The 20,405-nt window shown below is 46.3% G+C and overlaps 1 protein-coding gene and 1 long non-coding RNA gene across 5 annotated transcripts in view; both read right to left on the bottom strand.

The window, feature by feature from the left end:
* Positions 1-1,076: 1,076 nt before the first annotated feature.
* On the bottom strand, positions 1,077-3,673 carry LOC119382928 (uncharacterized). Its single transcript, XR_005181580.2, has 2 exons — positions 2,955-3,673; positions 1,077-1,431 (listed from the first exon to the last, which is right to left on the bottom strand). It is a non-coding gene; the product is annotated as an uncharacterized LOC119382928 (long non-coding RNA).
* Positions 3,674-15,245: 11,572 nt separating this feature from the next.
* The window catches only part of LOC119382926 (sodium-dependent dopamine transporter), a 116,028-nt gene continuing 110,868 nt past the window's right edge, over positions 15,246-20,405 (bottom strand). For all 4 annotated transcript variants that reach the window (XM_037650844.2, XM_037650843.2, XM_037650845.2 and 1 more), the window contains 3 exons: positions 19,638-19,877; positions 17,838-18,062; positions 15,246-16,861 (listed from right to left, as the gene is read on the bottom strand). In XM_037650844.2, the coding sequence (XP_037506772.1) occupies positions 16,628-16,861; positions 17,838-18,062; positions 19,638-19,877 (699 nt within the window). In that variant the 3' untranslated portion in view covers positions 15,246-16,627. The remainder of the gene's footprint in view (positions 16,862-17,837; positions 18,063-19,637; positions 19,878-20,405) is intronic.

Below are 20,405 nucleotides of genomic sequence, written 5' to 3'. Positions count from 1 at the left end.
GCATGTTTTATTTATTTATTATTATTATTATTATATTATTATTATTATTATTATTATTATTATTATTATTATTATTATTATTATTATTATTATTATTATTATTATTATTATTATTATTATTATTATTATATTATTATTGCGGCGCTGCCGTTGCTGCGACAGCGTTGGTTGCTCCCGCGTGCTCGCTCTGTTCGCACAACACGTTACGGCTACGGGGACGCCGAGCACAGAAAACGCGGCGCGCATGAATACATCGTGAGGTGTGCTCGCTCTTCCCATTGCCTGAGCAGCCCCGTAGCTTCCACAGTACTGCAACCAGCTTGTGAGATGGAGTATAAGTGTGGAGCTACTCACGTGTCCTCTCAAGCTCCCGTGATAATGATTATGAAAATAACAACGAAATAGCCACACCGGAATACTTTCACCTTCGAGTCGTCTTTGGCGAATGCATAAGGGACCCTAGTGAGTTTTTATATTTCCTGACTTCGCAAGTGCTCAATTCTGAGTCACTCTTTACAGCTTATTTTGCCAGTAATGTAATTGGTTACACGTAGCTGCCTGCTGGTAAAGATACCTGAGCTACAATCAGCGTTAGCCATTATACAAAGTAAACATTAAATTAGAAAACTGAGAAAACGTAATATGCGAAAAGTAATGAGTTACGTTAGTGCTCGTTTGCCTTGCGCTCGTTGTTACGTTTGCCTAGGTGTCGCTGCGACCGTCTGAAGTTTGCGCTTTTGCCCTATCTTAATGCCATAATCAGACTACGTCTAAAGTATAACCCTCTTAATTCCAGAATTTGGCGCTGCCATACTGTCCAGCTCTTTAACAGCAGTTTTGCGTGCTTTACTTCACCTAACGAATCTGCGTTATTTCACTAGTTTTATTCAGCGTTCATGAACATCTAGCGCGATCTTTAAGTTGTTCTGTAGTATATGTCAAATTCAGAAAAGCTTAGTATCCAATTCATTTACTCCAGGCATCAATTGCACAAATCACTATTAAAGGGTCATTCTGCACGAAAATGTTCAACCAGTTCAACGAAGAGCCCACCATAGCCAGCGAAACAACAAGAATTTCGCATTAAAATTGTTTATTTCATATGTACAAAACACATTTACTGCACCACAATGTGGACGAACAAAATTTGAACAACATTATTATATACACATCAAATAACAAAACAAAAAGACGCCGCAGAAGGCGCCGGCAGGCGGCGGGCGTCGGCGGACTGCGGTGACGCTGGCGACGTCTTCAGCGCCTTCAGCGTCACCGTCATCGCCGTCGTCGTCGCCGTCCGAGACGCCGCCGACGTCGTCTGACCCCGTGGCCACTCTCCGCGTCTCCGCCAGCTCGTGCGTTACGGCCAGCGGCGCGGCCACCACGTGCAGGGCGGAGGGCGATGGCGCATGCGCGAACCACAAGGTGGGCCTGCACGAAAGGTCACACTGCTGAGCGGGAAGACAACGGGCAGAGCGAACAGCGCATAGAGAAGAAAGACGCAGAAGTGCTGAAATTGCACTGCATGTTATTCACAGCATCATCATTCACTGTTGGGGTTTAACGTCATAAAACTGCGATATCATTATGAGGGACGCCGTAGTGAAGGGCTACGGAAATTTCGCTTACCCGGGGTTTTTCAACGTACCACTCATTTCGCCTCCATCGAAAATGCAGCCGCCACGGCCGGGATTCAATCCCGCGATTTTTCGGGTGAGCAGTCAAGCAACATAACCACTAGACCACCGCGGTAGGTCAGGTTATTAACATAAACCTTTTGTTTTAAAACTAATAAAGTAGCTACGGATTTTGTTGGTTTTGAAACAAGCGGTTGCTGTGGGAAACTGTAGTTTTTCGTTCTTGATCGTTCATGCGCCCGTTGCTACAAAGCTAAACCAAGTCGCTCAAACATCCGATCACTTAAGGACACCGAGAGTCCAATCGTGACTGTTACGGGGCACTATGTGTAGATGAAACAAAGAAAGGCTGTCACAAATAAAGAGAAAAGGGAGAGAATAAAAAGGTGAAAGGAACAAGACGAACATTCTAGGAGAGTGATGCCGAGTTGCGTATACATACGACTGACCATCATCCTAGCACTTTTGCATTTCTCACCTGTCCTTTGCCATGAAGGCAGACCCCGTGCTATAGGGGAGACATCCAGTTTCGCTTTTAATCGAAAACATTGCAGTCGTTAACATTTGCGTGGAAACGGGTAGCCATTTACTAAAGGGTCGGAAACCTCCAGTAGCATGCTTAATATAATAATGGAAGGCCAAGACTAGAAAGTGAAAGGCTGCGCGAAAAAAAAGAAACATGCTCACAAGGAAGGGTGCGAGGACAAGCCCGAATTGGTTGTTTATTCGACAAGTATATGCATAATAGACTACACTCTCAAACACGGTTGAGTAAAAAGGGCGTCTTTTTGTCCCACAACAATCTTCATCTGGCTTGCTTGCATTTCTCTTCCTGAAAACGCGGCGTTCTCCACTTTCCTACCAAGAATGCTGTGTCAGGCTGATAACGCTCATGCCGTTCGCGGCCAAGAAAATGCCGGGTACGCGGCGATAATGCAAGGAAAGACACGCACGATAACTGTTGTGGGACAAAAAGGCACCTTTTCTACTCGATTATGTAGGCCAACAACGAGTTCTACCATGTCTACACTAAATGGAGTATTTGGGGAGTATTTCTGCCACACAACAATAATCGTCATCTGGTTTGCTCGCGTTTCCTTTCTTGAAAACCCGGCTCTCGTCACTTTCCTATCAAGAATGCTACGTCACGCTGATAACGCACGCGCCGGCACCGCGGTGATATCGCGAGGAAAATACGTGAGGTGGATGACGATTATAGATGCATGGCGGAAATACTCCCCAAATACTCGATTTTTCCTTAGTGTAGAAGCTCGTCAGATGATACGAAGCAGCACGTGTGTGTAAATATGCTCTCACCAGCGTCGGCTTCTCCTGCGTGGTCGAGCGTCCGGGCCTCCAGGCGTTGTACTACAGGTGCATCATGCATCAGGAAGGCCGCGGAAACGCCCGAGTCGCCGAACACTGCCCTCGCCCTTGGTCCAGCGTCGACGCTGTCCGCTCGAGTCGTTCGTGGCACCGCGCTACGTGGAAGGCGCCGGATAGCGGGGTCCAGGCCGCGTCCTTCGTCCGGGGCTGAACTCCGGGCGTGCTGTTGATGTAGGGGGGTCGCGATATTGCGTCGGCGGCCGGATGTTAGGCGATAACCAGCCCGAACGAACAACTTGGCCTTGCTCTGCGCAACGTATATAATCGGACGCTGGAATTATTTTCGCAGAACACACAAATGACTTTTCCGACTTGAAAGCTCGGCGCTTTGAAGAAGCAAAAAAGTCTAATTGGTGTTATGAACCAAAGCCATGATATGAGTAACGCAATGGTTAGGGGCTCCAGAAAAACACCCATCTAAATGCATCTGCCGTTATGAGGAATCGACAACACTCCCTCGTGTTGCGTAATACCGCATTAGAAGCACAAACACAAGGATGTGAAGGATACACACATGGTGCGCCTATTGAAAACCGCAAGAGTAACAGCTCCTCAACGTACAAAAATAGGAAACACATCAATCAATCAATCAATCAATCAATCAATCAATCAATCAATCAATCAATCAATCAATCAATCAATCAATCAATCAATCAATCAAATCTTTATTTTTCCAACTAGAGCTGGGGGTCCCTCAGGCGAAAAGCGGTTAAAAACCACTTCAAAGTGCCCGAGGGCCTACGTACATGGCAGCAGTTTCAAAGCAGGCTTTTGACGAATAAAGTACATAGAAAAACAAATTAGCAGAATATTGTACAAATATAAGAATATAGAACAAATAGACATATATGAAATGAAATAACTACATATGTACACTCATAAATACAACGAACAATAATAAAAATAAACGTGACAAAAACAAAGCTCGATACGCGAAAGAATAGTGGTTTCATTCTAGTCGTGTTAATACAGCATGTTGTAAAAAAAGACATTAGACAAGGGTGAAAAAATATTCACGCATTTCTGTTTTTGTAAACAAAAAAGTTAGGGTCATTATCTACATATTTATTGAGCAGGCGCGGAAGTGTGCATCTAAGGGACTGTAGGACATATGTCTTGCGTGAACGAGGAACGAGCCACCGGTCGGCGCTTGGGGTTCGTGAATCAGTGAGTTGCATGTTTATGTTGGGTAAACCTAATAAACGTTTCAGATTTGTGCCTTTGCAAAGAAATAGTTATAATTTAGCCGGAAATCAAATGTGTGTTTCATATTGATTATTTATACCGTGGGAATAATGCACCTGTAGAAGTATTGCGTGGGACATTTGCAATATACCGCAGTGCCCTTTGTTTGCAATAGGTGAATTGTCTTTATGTTACTTAAGGTTGTGGTGCCCCACACTGACGGAGTTGTCTTGGGAGCTATCTAGCCGTCCACAGTAAAAGCGAAAATGTCAGCCGAAATCAACAGAAAATAAATGGCAAAAGACCCAGCAAGATTTCAGGTTAGATGTGGCCAAGCAAAACAAGCAGCAACAATGGCGTGCTGCCGTGCAATTCGGTCTAGGGGCTCGGGCCTCCCTGAAATCCTGATGGAGGGATGGTCTCGAGGCTACGCTTTCAATCGATACGTCACACTCGAAACGCCAGTTTGAAACTGTACAAACGATATCCCAAATTATTTCAAATCTGCGTCCTCACTACTCAAAAGTAAGGCTTGCCTAGAATCACGGAAATACCGACGAGCGGGAACGCGGTCATAACTCGGGAAGTCCGATGAACCCTTTTAGAAATAAACTAGATGTTTTAGATTTGTCGATATGTTTCGCGCAGATTGACGTCTTGATGGGCGTTTGCGAGACAATGAACACGTCATGACTAAACAGTCAAATCGGAAACCAACATCCCCGACGACCTCGAATGGGAGACTAGAAAATGGCGTCTTACCATGGCGGTATCCAGCGTTCTTCTGGAACGAGCAGAGCCCGAGGTGCGCGAGGAGCGCAACGCGCGTGCAACTTGTTCTTCCTTACTGGGTGGTAATCTCGTGCATGCAAAAAAACGCGCTTCGACTGCTGGACCTAATAAAAGTTGTTTCATTCATTCATTCATTCATTCATTCATTCATTCATTCATTCATTCATTCATTCATTCGACAACCTTTTGTCTTGAAATCAAGGGTTCGACGAAAATTCGTCTAGTCGAGAATGGTCATGTTCAAAGGCAAAGGAAGACGCCGAAAAAATACAAAAAAGAAAAAGATTTTTAAAACGGCGGAGGTATCGACACCCGTACGGGAGCAATGGCAGAAGAAAGGGCATAATTATGTACATGCGCAAACAGGGCGCGTAAACGGAAAGAACGCTGCCGTCATTGCGGTTCAGCGTGGTATCAGTAGTTTCGATTAGTAATGACTCGACAAGAAGTCGCGAGGTTAAGTTTCTTTCAGCATTGCCATTTTTGGGGCGCGCAGGTAAACTGAATTCGAAAGCATATTCAGCGCTAGCGGAGAAGGAGGTAAGAGAGACGACACCACACTGCGCTAATTTCAACAGCGTTATTTCCAGGAAACGTCAAATATTTATCTCTGCACAGAGGCGCCACGTCAGTCCAATCCTTTGCCAAGCAGAAAGGTCGTCTCCTTATCTAACAGGAGCCATCTGGGCCTGTTGTTTAGCTCGTCTGACGATTGACGCCAAATCAAGGCAAAGGCAAGATGAGAAAGGATAGAGCAGAGTTCACAAGCTAGAGCCGTTACAGTTGCCACCGGAAGTGTCTGACACCCTCTCACTCGGACCAAAGTTTGCCGTTGAGCCGAGGCTTTCCGCATCAGAAAGGCTCTCATTGGTCCGTCAAATTTCTGGGCGGGTACCACACTCGGAACAAGACCGATGTGTTTCAGCGGGCGTTGACGTGCTCCTCCGTTCGAAGCAACACGCATCCAGGTTGCCGCTGAGAAAAGTGGAGGCCTACTTCAAGGACAACGCCCTCGCCGTGCTTCCTGCCGACAAGGAAGGAGGGTTTCCCGTGCTACCTTTTCAATTCTAAAGCAAGTGAAGCTGTTTCATCGGTATTCAAATGTAACGACAATGTTTTTATATCGACAGTCAAATCTGAGGCTAATAAGCTGTGTGAAAAGCTTAACCTCACTAAACTCGCTAGCGGCATAGCAAGTTGCAAACAAGATTTTCGTGAGGCATTCTGCAGTGTAAAAACAATAAGCCTGAAAACCATTTAGTGTTATCGTATCAGAAAATGGCACGTGGCAAAAATGTGTAGCGTCGTTTTTGCAATGTAAGCTTGGCCTTTTAGCAGTAGATGACCCGTTTCTCGTCAAAAATTCCGGTCAAGTTCTTGATTTCATCCAACCCCGTTCTAATCAGCGCATGTGCGCGTTTTCCATTGATGTAAAATACTTGTATTATTCGCTGCCTCATGAATCACTTCTTTGTTGTGTAGAAGAATTCATTTACAAGTTCAGTAGTATAGCGTTTCAGAACAATGCTGGTGTGCCATCTAGTAGTTTTTAGAACTTTTATGCGCTTATTTGAGAGCTACCTTTATCCAATGGGATGGGAAGCCTCACCTTCAAAAGGAGGGTATATACATCAGGTCATGTATTGCTCCAACCTTAAGTGACTAGTTTTTAGCAAAGCTTGACAGAACCATTTCCGCCGACCTATGCGACAAGAAAATCACGCGCATTTTTAGATTTGTTGACGACTTTCTCATTCTTCTTGACTGTGACCCCATGTCCTGTGCCCTAGAAATCCTCAGTTTCGCCAAGGAGCGGTTTAAACCCATCTTGGTAACTTACGAGTTGCCACTAACTACACTCTCAGGTTTGTAGACATAGCCTTCACTTTTCACCAAGACCTCACCTGTTGGGCGAACGAGTCCAGGAGCAACAAACCTCCGCTTCCGCACCACTCCACCCACACAAAACTCGTTAAAAGAGGTATTGTAAACTTGTGCTTTCGCAATGCACTACAAAAGTCTTGCCCACATCTAACGGCCGCTAGTTTTAAAGAGCAAGCAGAGCGACTTGCGAATACCGGGTACCCCTCTCACATACAGGCCTCAGAGGCTTGCTGTAGTTCCGTGTCTACATGGAGTCTCGCATAACTTGAAAAAGGTTGGTGAGCGGGCCAATGTGAAGGTGGTTTTTTCTGCCCCGAAAAAGCTGTCGTACTTGTGCACTAAGGATGTTTCAAATGCAAAACGAGGTTGTTCAAAAGGCACAAAATCCCTTTCGTCACGTGTACAGCAAATGTAATTCATCAGACACCTCTTTCATGCGGCAAGCAGTACATAGGACATACTGGCCGCTGTATTAATGAGCGGCTCCGGGAAAACGCTTGTAACGTCAAGAATGGTCGCGATGGGTTCTTGGCATTGCATTGCAGCACGTGTGGCTGCAAAGCGCTTTTGCATGACACCGTTATCGTTGAAAAAAAAAACAGAAATAAAACGACAAGAAAAATTATTGAGGCAGAGAGTATTTGTAGATCAGGGCTGAACTGCGTCAGCACTCCCTCTCTCGGGCTTTGTAAAAAAAAAATTGTCTTTCCTGAGAATGTAAGATTTTTAACGCATGGCAGTTGTGGGCTTCTTGAATGATTTGTTTTTTGCATTTCGAGAGTATATATGTGTACGCTCCTCGAAATAAACCTTGTTGGAAGTAAGCGCTCGTCTTCGTCCGTTCTCTTGTCCTGTGTCAAACTTTGCGCTACGTGATCTGTAATTGCAAGACTTATTCAACTGCTTGGACTTCTCTGAATGTGTTTTCTTCACAAGACTCAGGAAAGCAAGTAAAACTACTTCAGGTGGTACGAATGTTCATCTCGCATACGGAAAAGAAGTAAACTAAGGAAACACTCTTTAGTGACAGTTCGAACACACTGAATACATCAGCTAAATCCGGCGGAAAGCCTTAAGGTAGATGAAAGATCGTTTTCTAGTGTTGCTTATATGTACTCGACAGGTATATTCTATATACTGTATACACTGTACAGCTATATAGGCATACTGTACTATACTGTATACTATATACTGTATAGCTTCGTGCCAAAAACGGGTGAAGAACAATTTTCCCTCCTGCTATGCTATACATGCTTCCCTTAAGGCCTTTATCATCGACCAGCTAAACAAAAACAGCAAAACAAGGTTCAACGCAAAAATTTTTACTTGATCTGTACAAACCATACGTAGTGCACTACGGTGTATCTGAATAAAATTAAAACAACGTTATTATATGTACAAAAGATAATAAAATATATACAGCGTCACAGAAGGCGCTGGCTGGCGTCATCGGTCATTGGGCTGCGGCGACGCTGCTGACGACGTTGTCGCCTTCAACACCAGCGTCGTCGCCGTCGTCGTCGGCTCCGAAACACCCGTGGCGTCTTCAGACCCTCTGGACGCAACCGCCACCTCTTGTAACTCGGAGGTTACTGCGACCTATTCGGCCACCATGAAAGGGACTGCGAGTGCCCAGGCATGCGCGAACCACAACGTGGGCCTGCAGAAAATGTCGCAGGAGTGAGCGCGGCCGCATGCGTATCGAGGTATTAACATCCGGCAGATCTGTTAGAGGGCTGGGCCTGACGCAGAGGAGTGTCCGCGCTGGTTCCCAGATACACTCGTACACTCCGGTTGCCAGATACACTCATAGATGGCGTAATTGCCTCAGTGGCGGTAGAGTTACTGTATATGCTACCTTTAGGTAGCAGAGTTGCGCATCTGTTTTCCAACGCCGCTAGCAACCATGCATTGCGAAGAAGCTGACGCTCGGGCCAATTTTTGTATTTCTCGACGCCGCCGCTGCAGCTCACTCAATTAACACTAGTCATCGACAGCCAATGTTTATCGCCGGCCTTCGACACGCCAGACATGTTTATCGGCGACGCGATAGGCATGTCGCCTGCAAAAATGGAGTGCGACTTCACCGCATAGCTCTGGTTGCTAGCCGGACCTATGCGCTACTCTGCTACCTAAAGGTAGCATATACAGTGACTCTAGGTGGCGGATGCAGTGGTAGCCGCGTGCACAGTGAAACGGGGAAGCGCAGCTCGAGCATAAATAGAGATTAAAGTCGTCCCTCAAAAATATGGTTCCCAGATACACCCATAGATGGCGTAACAGCCTCGGTCGCGGACGAAGCGCGTATCACAAGGCAACGGGAGGACCGCAGCACCGCTGATTCTGTAGATTTCGCACTAGGTGGAGCTGGGGTAAGTTTCTTAAAGACAGTCTCCTCACGGACCTCAACAGCCACAGGCTTTCAATATCCGGGTGTGTAGCTCAGATCGCAACGACCGCAGGCTTTCCAATCCCATCACTGTATAGCTGAGCAACTGAGTTTTCAGGATGGAGTAAAGGAAAATATGGTACAAAGATATTCTGCAAGATGAATTTTTGTTGGGCTAGGTAGCGCGAAGACACAAATACATGGGGACATACAACACAGCGCTTTGTTTTATGTCTCCGTGTCTTTGTATTTGTGTCTTCGCGCTACACTATGACAATGGTGCAAGCGCTTTGTGGACACGAGTCGTGACGAAGCTTATGCTCGCCTGTTACATGGGGATGCACGAGTGTTTGGCTTCGGTATATCGGGTGAAGCTATTCATCTTCCGTGTGCGATGAGAAGCAAGTTCCAAATAGTTCATAAGAACACAAGTGGTATCAATAGCCGAGTTAGAAGAACCCCAGAAATTTAGGCATTCGGCGCACAGTGAGATTTAGGCACTGCACGCTCTTACCGGCGCCGGCTTCTCCATGGTCGAGCGTCCGCGCCTCTCGGTGACTGACGAGCGTCTCGTGCGCCGGCGAGGCCGCGGAAACGCCCGAGTCGCCAAACACTGCCCTCGCCCGCGGTCCTGCGTCGTCGCTGTCGGCTCGAGTAGTCCGTGGCGCCGCGCCGGGTCGAAGGCGATGGCGTCGGACAGCGAGTCCGAGACCAAGTCGCACACATGGCGTCGTACCTCGGGCGCTTCCCTGAGCTGGCGGAGCCTCGTACTCTCGCATTGCCCTGCGAAGCGTGCGCGGACGCTGAAATTTATCTGTACCCACACACCGAAACGAAATTCGTATCTTGAAATGATCAGCGCTTATAAAAATTGCCAAGATAAGAAAGATACAGACATCGTGCATCAGCAGCTGCACGAGTTTAAAAGTTTCTTGACCTACAGCAACAGGCGTAAACGCGTCAACATGATGGAATCAATGACAAGCGCTGCCGCTGCACGCTGTGGCAAGTTCGACAGTAAGCCAAATCTCGACAGTTGCCGGCAAAGGACTCGGGAAGAATCTCGAGCTTGCTTTGCACTCCTTACTACATGAGGAATCGCATGTATTGTAATAGTTACGACACGAGTTTCCAAGCTCGCAGTTCGTTTTCCAAGATTTATTTCTTTAATAATCAGTGTTAAGTAAGCAGTGCAGATTAATCCAAGCTCGCGCAATGAACTCAGATTCACCTCATCGAAAACAATTCAGGCAAACGTACAAGCGAGATGCTATAAAATTACATTAACCCTCACTACTCGTAAGAACGAGTAAATCTGCGGCTGCAACTGGTCATCCGACATGCAGTAATTGTCTCAACGCGAAGGCTGTTATTCTTTTGTAGAGTGAAACTGGATCCGACAGATCTGTTGATTTCTCTCATGTGGACAGCACGGGTATTTCATGAGCGTTTCTGAGACACTGCTCTTCTCTTGACTGAGCAATTAATCCAGAAGCCGATTGCCCTGAAGACCTCAAACAGGAGATTAGAAAATGGCGCCTTACCATGGCGGTGTCCAGCGTTCTTTGCGTGGGCCAGGCACGAACAGATCTCGAGCTGCGCGAGGAATCAAATGCGCGTACAACTCTTCTTCTTCATTTGGTGGTAAATCTCTTGAAGAGGGACGTGCAGCGTTGCCGTTGGGTATTTGAAAAGGAGACAGAACTCAAAAGTAGCCAAAGTAGCCATTCCAATTAATTTTATCGTCAGTTTTGTAGCCATAGAGTTTCATACAATGACCTAGAGAGGAAACTGGCACTGCGATCGTTCAACCAACTTTTTTTTTTCTTTCTCTATGGTTCAACCACCATGGAAATGATGGGAAGTACAGGCGTACAGGCTTGGGATTGGATTTCGCTAGCTAGCGAACTGTCTACACATCTTTTTCTACAGTTTCAGTTTCGTTCTTTGCGAGGCGTGGGCAGAGGGGTGCGTTGCAAAGCACTCAAGCAGCGCCTTTGTTCCAAAAATTGGGGGCCGCTTAAGCTTCGCCTTTAAGAGTTGAACGCGATAGCTATATCCTGCACCTAGTGCGCACTTCGAACACTACGAGTGTTTAACAGAATGCGCGCACTAAGGTGTGTGCCTTATGTAATGGGTAACATGCTATAAACCAGAAACGTTTTCGAAGTTGCGGTGCACCCACTACGGGGCCTTAAGGGAATACGCGCAGTAATGTGTGTGCCTTTTGTAATGGGTGGCTGTCTTTAAACCACCAAATCGTTAGGATATTGACATGGTGTGACGCCCGATAGCAATGTATACGCTTGTACCACGCAATAATACTGCGATATTACATCTCGTACTGTGACACCTGTATACAGGACGCGTATTTCTGGGAAGCATGAAAGTTACTTGCAGTGCTGCTCCAAGCAGAGGCGTGGCTGTGTGGTAGAACACGTGCTTGCCACGCAGACAGCCTGGGTTCGATTCTCACTTGGACCCAAAAGTTTTATTATTTATTTTATTTGCAGCTTTTTCGATTTTTAGGTCACGGACAAGATGATTTTTCGCTCACAACCAACGATGCCGGCGCCGACGCCGACGGCGGAATTTCTGCGATACGAGCTCTTTAACGCTATCGCGTTAAAAAGGATGAAGACCGCTAGGTTTCTTGGTTTGCTGCCACGTTGCACCTTTACAGGTTGTAATTGACAGTTTTAGCAAAGCGTCGTGCACTCACCGCCGCGCATAAATGTAGCGTCCCATGCCAGTGCAGGAAATTGCATAAAGTTCACGTTTTGTGATAAGCGCTACTTATCAAAACTATTTGAAATCGACTGCAAAACGACGGCGAAGCTAAGTAGACGCACTGTCACGCTCCTCTGACTCGACTTCACAACAAAACGAGAGATGAGTTGGGGGCAGACCACTTGGACAGACGCACCTGGCATCGCAGTAGATGATACGCAAATTGTTTCTCACTCAATATGCTACGGTTATTTCCATAAATAGCTAATGAGTACTTTCGAGGGAAAGACAAGCGCGTTTGTTTTAAGTGTTGTAAAGAGAGAGAGAGAGACTCTTTATTGGAAAAACAGAGATTTTTGCCGGCGTCAGTATATAACCGCTGGCATGCTACTCTGTGTAGGGATGGGGAAGGGGGTTGACAGACTAAAGAAGAGAGAGAAGGAAATAATAATAAAAAGAAAGAATATAAAAAAATGAACTGCGCAAGTGAACCTGATAGAAATGTTTACAACGAGTGTGTCAGGTAAGTGAAGCCTTTGCTGTATGAAATACTCGGGGGGGGGGGGGTGCAATCATTAAAGCTTTCCTACTAGGCCAATGTTTGACAAGTAATTGAACAGGGACTGTAAAACCCGTCGCTGTTTAGAAGGGCCGGGCACTGGGCCTAATATGTTGGGCAACGTTAATTGATTATATGTGATACCAAATCTGGAACGCATTTGCAGAGCAATGCATACCATGGTGGTTGAATTTGTCCGGGCTTCAGTTCTATCTCACGGTCACGCAAACTTTTTGCAATAAGCCTTACGCACAAAAGAATGAAGCGAGTTTATTTGGAAATAGCTTTATATCGCTTTGTTTTACACTCGGCAAACAAGTGTCGCGAATCTCAAGAACCTAATCCATCCGAAGCAAATCCGAAGCTTGTACTTCCCAACATTCCCATGGGGGTTGAAGCGCCGCTAAAGGATCCCCCGTAGACACCAGTGCCAGATGTTTGTAGCCAAATAGAACAGAAGCTGTATTATTAGTAGAGTTTTCCTTATTGGAGAAGGGTAGCACACCGGTCCCTCTAGGCTGGTTAACATCCCTGCCTTTCCTTTCTCTCCTGTTCCTTCCTTCCTTATTGAGCAATAAATACTACCTTTTTGAATGCAAGCATGACCACAGAAATAAGAGGCCGTCTTTTATTGCGATAGCAATATATGGACAGTCTCGACGGGTTTTCGCCGTCGCCGTTGCCGTCGCCGTCATGTCCTTCCGGTATGAAGTCCAAATTGATAGAATCCCCCCGCGCATTGTATGTTCTACCGCGGGTAAAAGCGCGCGAGCGGCGGCACGGCGACGAACGTGGCCGAAGCAGAGTTCAAATGAGCCGGCCCATTTTCGTCGCTCGGAGGGTGCATGCGATAACATTACCCCGCTCGGGAGGCCTGCCGTCGAAGCAGACAGGAAACGACCCGCCCGTCTTTATGGAGCCTTAAAAGACGCGAGGAGGCGAGGGGGGGGGGTGCTATCGCGTGAGCAGCAACATTGAACTTTGAATCTAAGGGCGCGGTCGCGTTCGCTGGTGCGCGCGCTATCTCGAAAGCCATCACAGCGGGCGGCTCGTATACCCTTCTACGTGCTGCGCTCTCAACGCGAAGTGACTATGCGGAGAGCATCTCTCCCTGGAGCGACCGTGTTCTCTTACACCAGCGTTTTGTATTTACGCGAGATCGGATACAAAACAGTTAGCTGCCAGCCTCACTTCGTGTAACACTACAATTTGTTGCTATCACATTCATTGCTTCGCCCTTGCGGTGAAAGTGTGACTTTTTCTCCTCTTGCTTGGTCTCCAAGTCAAAGATAAGTCGGAAATAAATAAATAAATAAATAAATAAATAAATAAATAAATAAATAAATAAATTCAGTGCGCCTCCATAGTTTATGTAGAATAGATAGAGTTCTTGCCACATGCAGAGCGACTTCAGAGCATTCCAGCCAACACCTCAGCAGGGACATTCAACGTTGAAGCAGGTTTTCTTTGACGTCGTAGACCAAATTTTATTAACAGAGTTTACATAATATCAGTCCAGCTTCAGCCAGTGAAATCTGGCTGAAGATGAACAGCCCTGGACATTCGGTTACGGATGTCTGTTTTTGCCAAGTTCATACGAGTACACAATCTGCAGTCTGAGCACCGTGAACAGCGCGCTAGCCACGCGTTTGCCAACATGCACGCAACTTCACCACGCGCTGCGCTGTAGTGCCTCGATGCGCAGTAGCCTGCTGGTGAGGGGAAGTCGCGTGCGCGCATTGTTTAACACGACAGGAGAACTTCGAAACATTGTATTTGATGTGAAAATAATAACAGAAGATGGATACTTAATGCTCCAAAATATAAATTCAAAAGTAGCCATACAGTAGCCATGGAGCCAACCTGAAATTTTCGTCGCCAGGCGGGCTAGTGAAGTTGCCAATTTGGCGCAGTGTAGCCACCAACGGCAGCCCATGGGACGTGTTTCGACAAAGGCGGTTATCGATAGAGCACGCAGTAATGCTTCTTAAAAGTTGTAAAGGAACTTTAATGAACTCTAAATCTTGTCTGTGCAAATTTCAGCATAGCCTGGTCACTGAAGTTCGCCAGTGCGCAAGGGCGTCCGGTCGCTCGAGTTACAATAATTCCTTCTTTATTTGATTTCAATTAAAAAGCGTTGCTCCTTATCATCTCCACCGCCACGATCATCATGCTTGAATCGACGTTTTCAATTTAAGAACTTTGGCTAGAATTCAGAGACACTGCTTCAAATCCAAGATAGCTTCCTCCGTGTTTTAAGATTAATCTGTACCGGCGTTAGTAAAAAAACTGTTTAGGTATGCAAAGAACAGTGTGAAAGAAAGATTTCCTAACTCGTTTTTATGCATTTAATCATCGATATTACTGACAACGCTTTTTAAACTATCCCTTCAATTCAGCATAACAGAATTCGAGAAGCAGGTTTCCCTGTTGACGTAAAAGATGTTAAGCTGTGGTACTACCCTCGTCGGTGACTGCTTTACGTTGACGCTTAATGTTGGGAGCACATTTAACCACATTAAGTGCTCACTGCATCGGGTTCCCTTTGACTTACCTTCAAATTAAGTTGCCGTTTGGGTGGCACAAGTGGTTAGAACGACGCTCCAATCTCTTGTACTTCCTTTTACATTCGCATTGCAGCATTCAAGCAAAGCTCTTTCGCATTCAAGCAACACTCTTGAGTAAAAGAAAAACTTGTACTTCAGTTTTTATTTCTGCTTTTCAACAGGCGTTCGTACAGAAAGGCTTCTCAATGGACTCGCTTACATCGGCGTAGGCACTCCTCGACTCTTTCCGGCACGCTCAAGGACTCAATAATCTACTTGGCGAATGCGAAGCCCACATGTCATCGAGCGCGATGATATCTCATCTATACAAAATATATACTGCAGTCCGCACACGATAGATGCAATGAGGAAAGAAAAAAACAAAGTGAACCTGGCCAAAATGCCTTTTAAGCGAGAATAAATATACAGCCGATATATATGACGAGAGCGTGGAACATATGCATGGCTGCTAAAATTGTAACAGACTAAAAACGATGTTCAAGTGAAGTGAGTACAATCAATTATGACGCTTGGAACAAACAAACAAACAAAGAACGATAACAGCATGCCAAAACAAACAACACACGTTCGTAATATCATTCAACATCTTTTAAAAACAAAAAACAAAATTACATATTCACAATTGCCGATGCGTTGCCGGTGCGTTCACTTGCATGCCCACAGATGCCGGCCCGCAGACCCGTTAAGGCACATAAGATTGCCGTTTGACGACATCGTGAAACTGCCCACAGTAGTGCTTCACCGCTTTGCGTTGGTGAAGTAATACTTTCCTGCAGCCAGTATTCATAAAGCGTTACACCACATCTTTAAGAAGTTTGCAGCGCGATACATGAATACTCCGACACATTACATTACACAATCCATAACCTGGGGCTACATTGGTAATCGAACCTATTGCTATTGCTGTCTAAAGTACCATAACGCTGATGTCGCAAAGGTTCTGCTTCCCCTTGCCGCAGCGGCATCACAGCGTGTAGATAACGCTCACCAATAATATACCCGCCCGCGGTGGTCCTTCCGTCGCGTCTTCTTCCTGATCACCGGAGCGTACTGAAATGCGACATGATGTATAGTTTCTGACTGAGAATACTTCACCAGGTTAAGGTACTGTGGTGAGCAGAACATTTTAGCGTGGCAGGAATCACGGTTTACCACCTCAACATGCTGTCCAGAAGTGTCATCGTGCACAGGTGGCCTTACAGGCATATAAATGACACACGTTCGAAACTTGCCTCTCTGGAGAACAGACAGGCCTATAGAACATTGTATAAATATCCAATCTACAATCTCCTAATTTGCAAGCTGCGAAAAAAGCGGCTACCCGCACGCGGTACTCAATATGGCACAACTGTGACGCGTTCAAAAGTTCGGCACTTGGGGATAGCCCGAGCTGGTAGGTCCGATCTCGATGCGATGCAAGGGCCGTCCTTACACTTAGGAGCGTACGACACTGTCTGCTGAGGGCACCAACGTTGCCGCAAGTCCACAAGCACAGGTGTCAGACATGGGACGTCTTTACAGACTCGGAGTCTCTCCGTTCACTCGTCCTGAGCACGCCGAGCGAAGAACGACGCTTGCAGCGAGCGCGGGCTCCTCCACCCACGCTCACGTTTTCCGAGCTGGCCTCGCCTTCTTCGGGACTCTCGGAGCATTTGGAAAGTGACGATGGAGAAAGGACGATGCGGTCGTCGGTCGAGTCACCCGTCGTGAACACCAAGCTCACGCGACGTCCCTGAAAGGTATGTGCACGTGTCGGTTAGCGTCATCTGGCTCACACGGGACGAAGGATATTAGGTAGCAAAACATTTATTCAGGGGAGCGGAAGGCTGTCGTACACATTACAGGCCACATATTCACCAGGGACTGCAGAAATAGCGCCTTTCATCTCTTCAAACTCTCCTTCTCCTTCTCTTTAACCAAGGGAGGGGGGGGGGGCGGAGTGCACAATGTCTCGTTTGTACGGTTGGGAATTGCCTGTCGAGCTTTATAAACCTGTCAGCTTTGTTACTTGGACACAGCTGTACCAACACTCCCTGATACCATTCTAACAACGGCGCTCCAGCGTTTATCATGGGTATTTCAAATGTCCGTGTTGATTGCCATTTATATAACAATCAGTGATGAACAAATCTAGTCAGAAGAAGAAAACGCAGGTAACAACGGGAGAGCCGGTGTTTGATCCAGGTGTGCTTTGATGACGTGTCTCGCGTCAGAAACGTGTGATAGTTTATGCACTTTGCTGCCTCCGACATTTACTCTCTGCGGAAAGGAATACATGTCCAGCACTTGTTCGAAGCGTATATTCAGAGCAAGTAGTTGTCAGGTACTCTAGTATTCCCTTTAAACGTTGCACGAGCGTGGGCTACTAGGAAAACAGCCACTTGTAAATGAAGTCTCTCTACGTTCGTAACATTTGTGCTCCAGCAAAAGCGCAAATGAGAAACGTTGAGTGCGTTAAGGCGAAGAAACCGTGCAAATGCGTGGATGGGACAGTGAAGCCCTGCACCATGACTTCATTCCGCGGTAAGTTTCGCTGCACGCTCTCTAAAGCAATGTCAATTTCCTCATAATGAAGGACTTCGTGTATGTTTGTGTATGGCTCACGCTAGACATTAGCTGAGATTACGCTACCGTTCCGTTATACAGCTTCGTCAATACCAAGGCTATAGAAAACGACAGCGTCTATGCATTTATACAAAAACACTCACGCGCGATTCATCCCTCCTGGGAGCGTCCGACTGGTCCGAACTGGAGCTTTCGGATAGCTCGTGCGTCGATGAGCTGGATGGAGACTGGGGAATCTGCTCCATGGAGCCGAGCTGGAGCTTCTTACGCATCTGCGACATCTGCGGCGTGTAGAAGAAGATCTCGTCGCACCGCGGCGGTGGCATCAGTCGAGTCACGTTGCTGTCTGTCAAGCTGTACGACTGATCCTGCACGGAGAGAGGCGACGACTTCAGCTCAGGCTGTTGTTGCTACTGTCATCTTATTATGTGGCGTCCAAACGGGAAAAACGTTAATTCTCAGGGACGTAGACTGGAAGTAGTTGGAACCTAGTCTTCGAGACCGTAAGATATCTAGAATAATTACATATACGAGAACAAAGCACACTTAAACAAAACAGTGTTGGTGGCCACTCCACAATTTCCGTCGTATTGTGTTTGCTTGTTGCACCTACGAGATCTGCAATTCAAAATGTTGTTCCAATAATGAAACGCATTATAACTGTTCTTAGCGACACATCATAATAGACAGTACAACGGGCAGCAACAGATGCGGCTGACGAAGGCATGTCACTTTGTTGAAAGGCTCACTCCAGCGACATTCTTTATTGTTTGACCATTGGCCATAATATGGTACAGACGTGATGTATAGCAGATATAAAGAGATGACATTGCTAACTGAATGTTCATTAGCAGCCGGTCCAAGGCAGACGTGTAGACATGACGTATAACAGAAATAAACAGATGGAAACGTTAATTGAATGTCAATTAAGCATAAATTGATGCGATCGTTTAAATATTGTAAACGGAAGCAGGTTAAGGAGGCCGGAATTTAAAGCCGCAAGAGAACCTAAAGCCTGGAACGGGTAATAGAAGTGCAGCTAATGTACGAAGTGGGAATCGGAAGGGAAATGAAGACTGGAATTGGGTACCCAGAAGTCGGGTGAAGTTTTATGTTGCTAGTTAAGTATGACCGGGAATGCCGCGGTTTGTAGCTTGGAGGTCTCCTCCACGAGCGTGAGGGAGGCGTTAGGTGATGTACCAGGTGCTAAAAGAGATTTATTTTTCGTTTACGATTAAATCCCCACCCAACTCGTTTTATCGGTTTCTTTTACAAAAGTTCATTTAATGGTGTCGACACTAAAGTGAAAAAATGGATTGGTTTAGAGTGATAAATTTAACTCGGAAAACTCTAATGTCGTTAATTTCACCTTCATAGCTTCAATAACAGAGGAGCAAATCAAGGTCAAAGTTTCATTTTTATGTTTCGCGCCGAAATCCCCGCTCGTGAGGTCGCGAATTTGAAAGTGCATTTTTGGTATTTCGGCAGCATTGGCTCAAAGAACTTTCCTAAAACTTGGTATGTTAAATCTCTGCCTACCTGAGAAGACAATGTGCCTCATTTTTCAACGATTAATAACTACGTAGGCCTTATTAGACTGCCGTCAAAATCTATGACGTCACGGCGTTTGGTGCGGGAATTTCAAGGTGGCGTCGCCGTCCGCATTTTCTTCTCGCCCTTTTTCTCGCTTACCAAGCGTCTTCTCGCGGCAAGCGTGGTGATTTTTGTATAGTGAAACAGTGACGCACTGATACGAGAAAAATCGGCCTTCTTTTTAGTGACCCTTAACGTGTGACAGACGTGGTAAGTTCTCTGTCTTCAGCTTAGAAACCTTGGTGTGCGCTCGACTCGTGCTGGAGGAAGCGGCTCGTTTCATTTCTATAGATAAACACGCGTCACATCAGTGAAACGCGGTGCATAAGAAAGACGAAACGTTCGCTTACGACGTCCGGAAATGAGAAGACCAGCTTGTTCGGGTGGGCGGCTCCTTTCACCTTGGGACTTTTCTCCGGGCAGACGACGAAGCCGTAGGGAATGTACAGCTGCCCTTGCTGGTTGGCCTCGTTCTTGCGGATGACGAGGATGCGCGGTGCCGGCGCGGCTTCCTTGCCAGCCTTGGCGTTCTTGTCGGCCTTCATCACCTTGGTGCACAGGGGCACGGGCTTCACCAGGCTCTTGAACTCCTGCGATCGCGGATGATTTCATTGTGACGCGGTGTTCTTAAAATAGTACACGCTGAACGACCACGCGAAAAGAATACAAACGACCTGCACGGACGCGCTAACTCCCACGCTGTAAAGATGAACCAGCTGGCCCAAGTAGAAGATGTTGCTTACATTGTACCGACTTACACGCCAGCGCTTATAGAGATAGCTGTCACACTTTACCGCCTCGTATCATTGAATGATACGAGACGGTAAAGTGTGACAGCGCTGGCGTGATCCAGTAAATTCGACAAGTTTTTACAGGCTTAACACAGATTGTCTAGGTTGAACTAAACGGCAATATAAAAACACGTATCATCGTGCCTGTTACGTGTGCCTGTGTCTTCGCTTAAATTACTGCGTCCTTGCATTCGTTGATGTAGGATGCATAAAGGCCTTTGAATGAATGAATGAATGAATGAATGAATGAATGAATGAATGAATGAATGAATGAATGAATGAATGAATGAATGAATGAATGAATTGAGAGTTGGGTGAGCCTATTGA

Source organism: Rhipicephalus sanguineus, chromosome 2, assembly GCF_013339695.2.
Source record: "Rhipicephalus sanguineus isolate Rsan-2018 chromosome 2, BIME_Rsan_1.4, whole genome shotgun sequence".
NCBI classification, from domain to species: Eukaryota; Metazoa; Arthropoda; class Arachnida; order Ixodida; family Ixodidae; genus Rhipicephalus; species Rhipicephalus sanguineus.
This window is presented reverse-complemented; position numbering and strand designations above follow the sequence as displayed.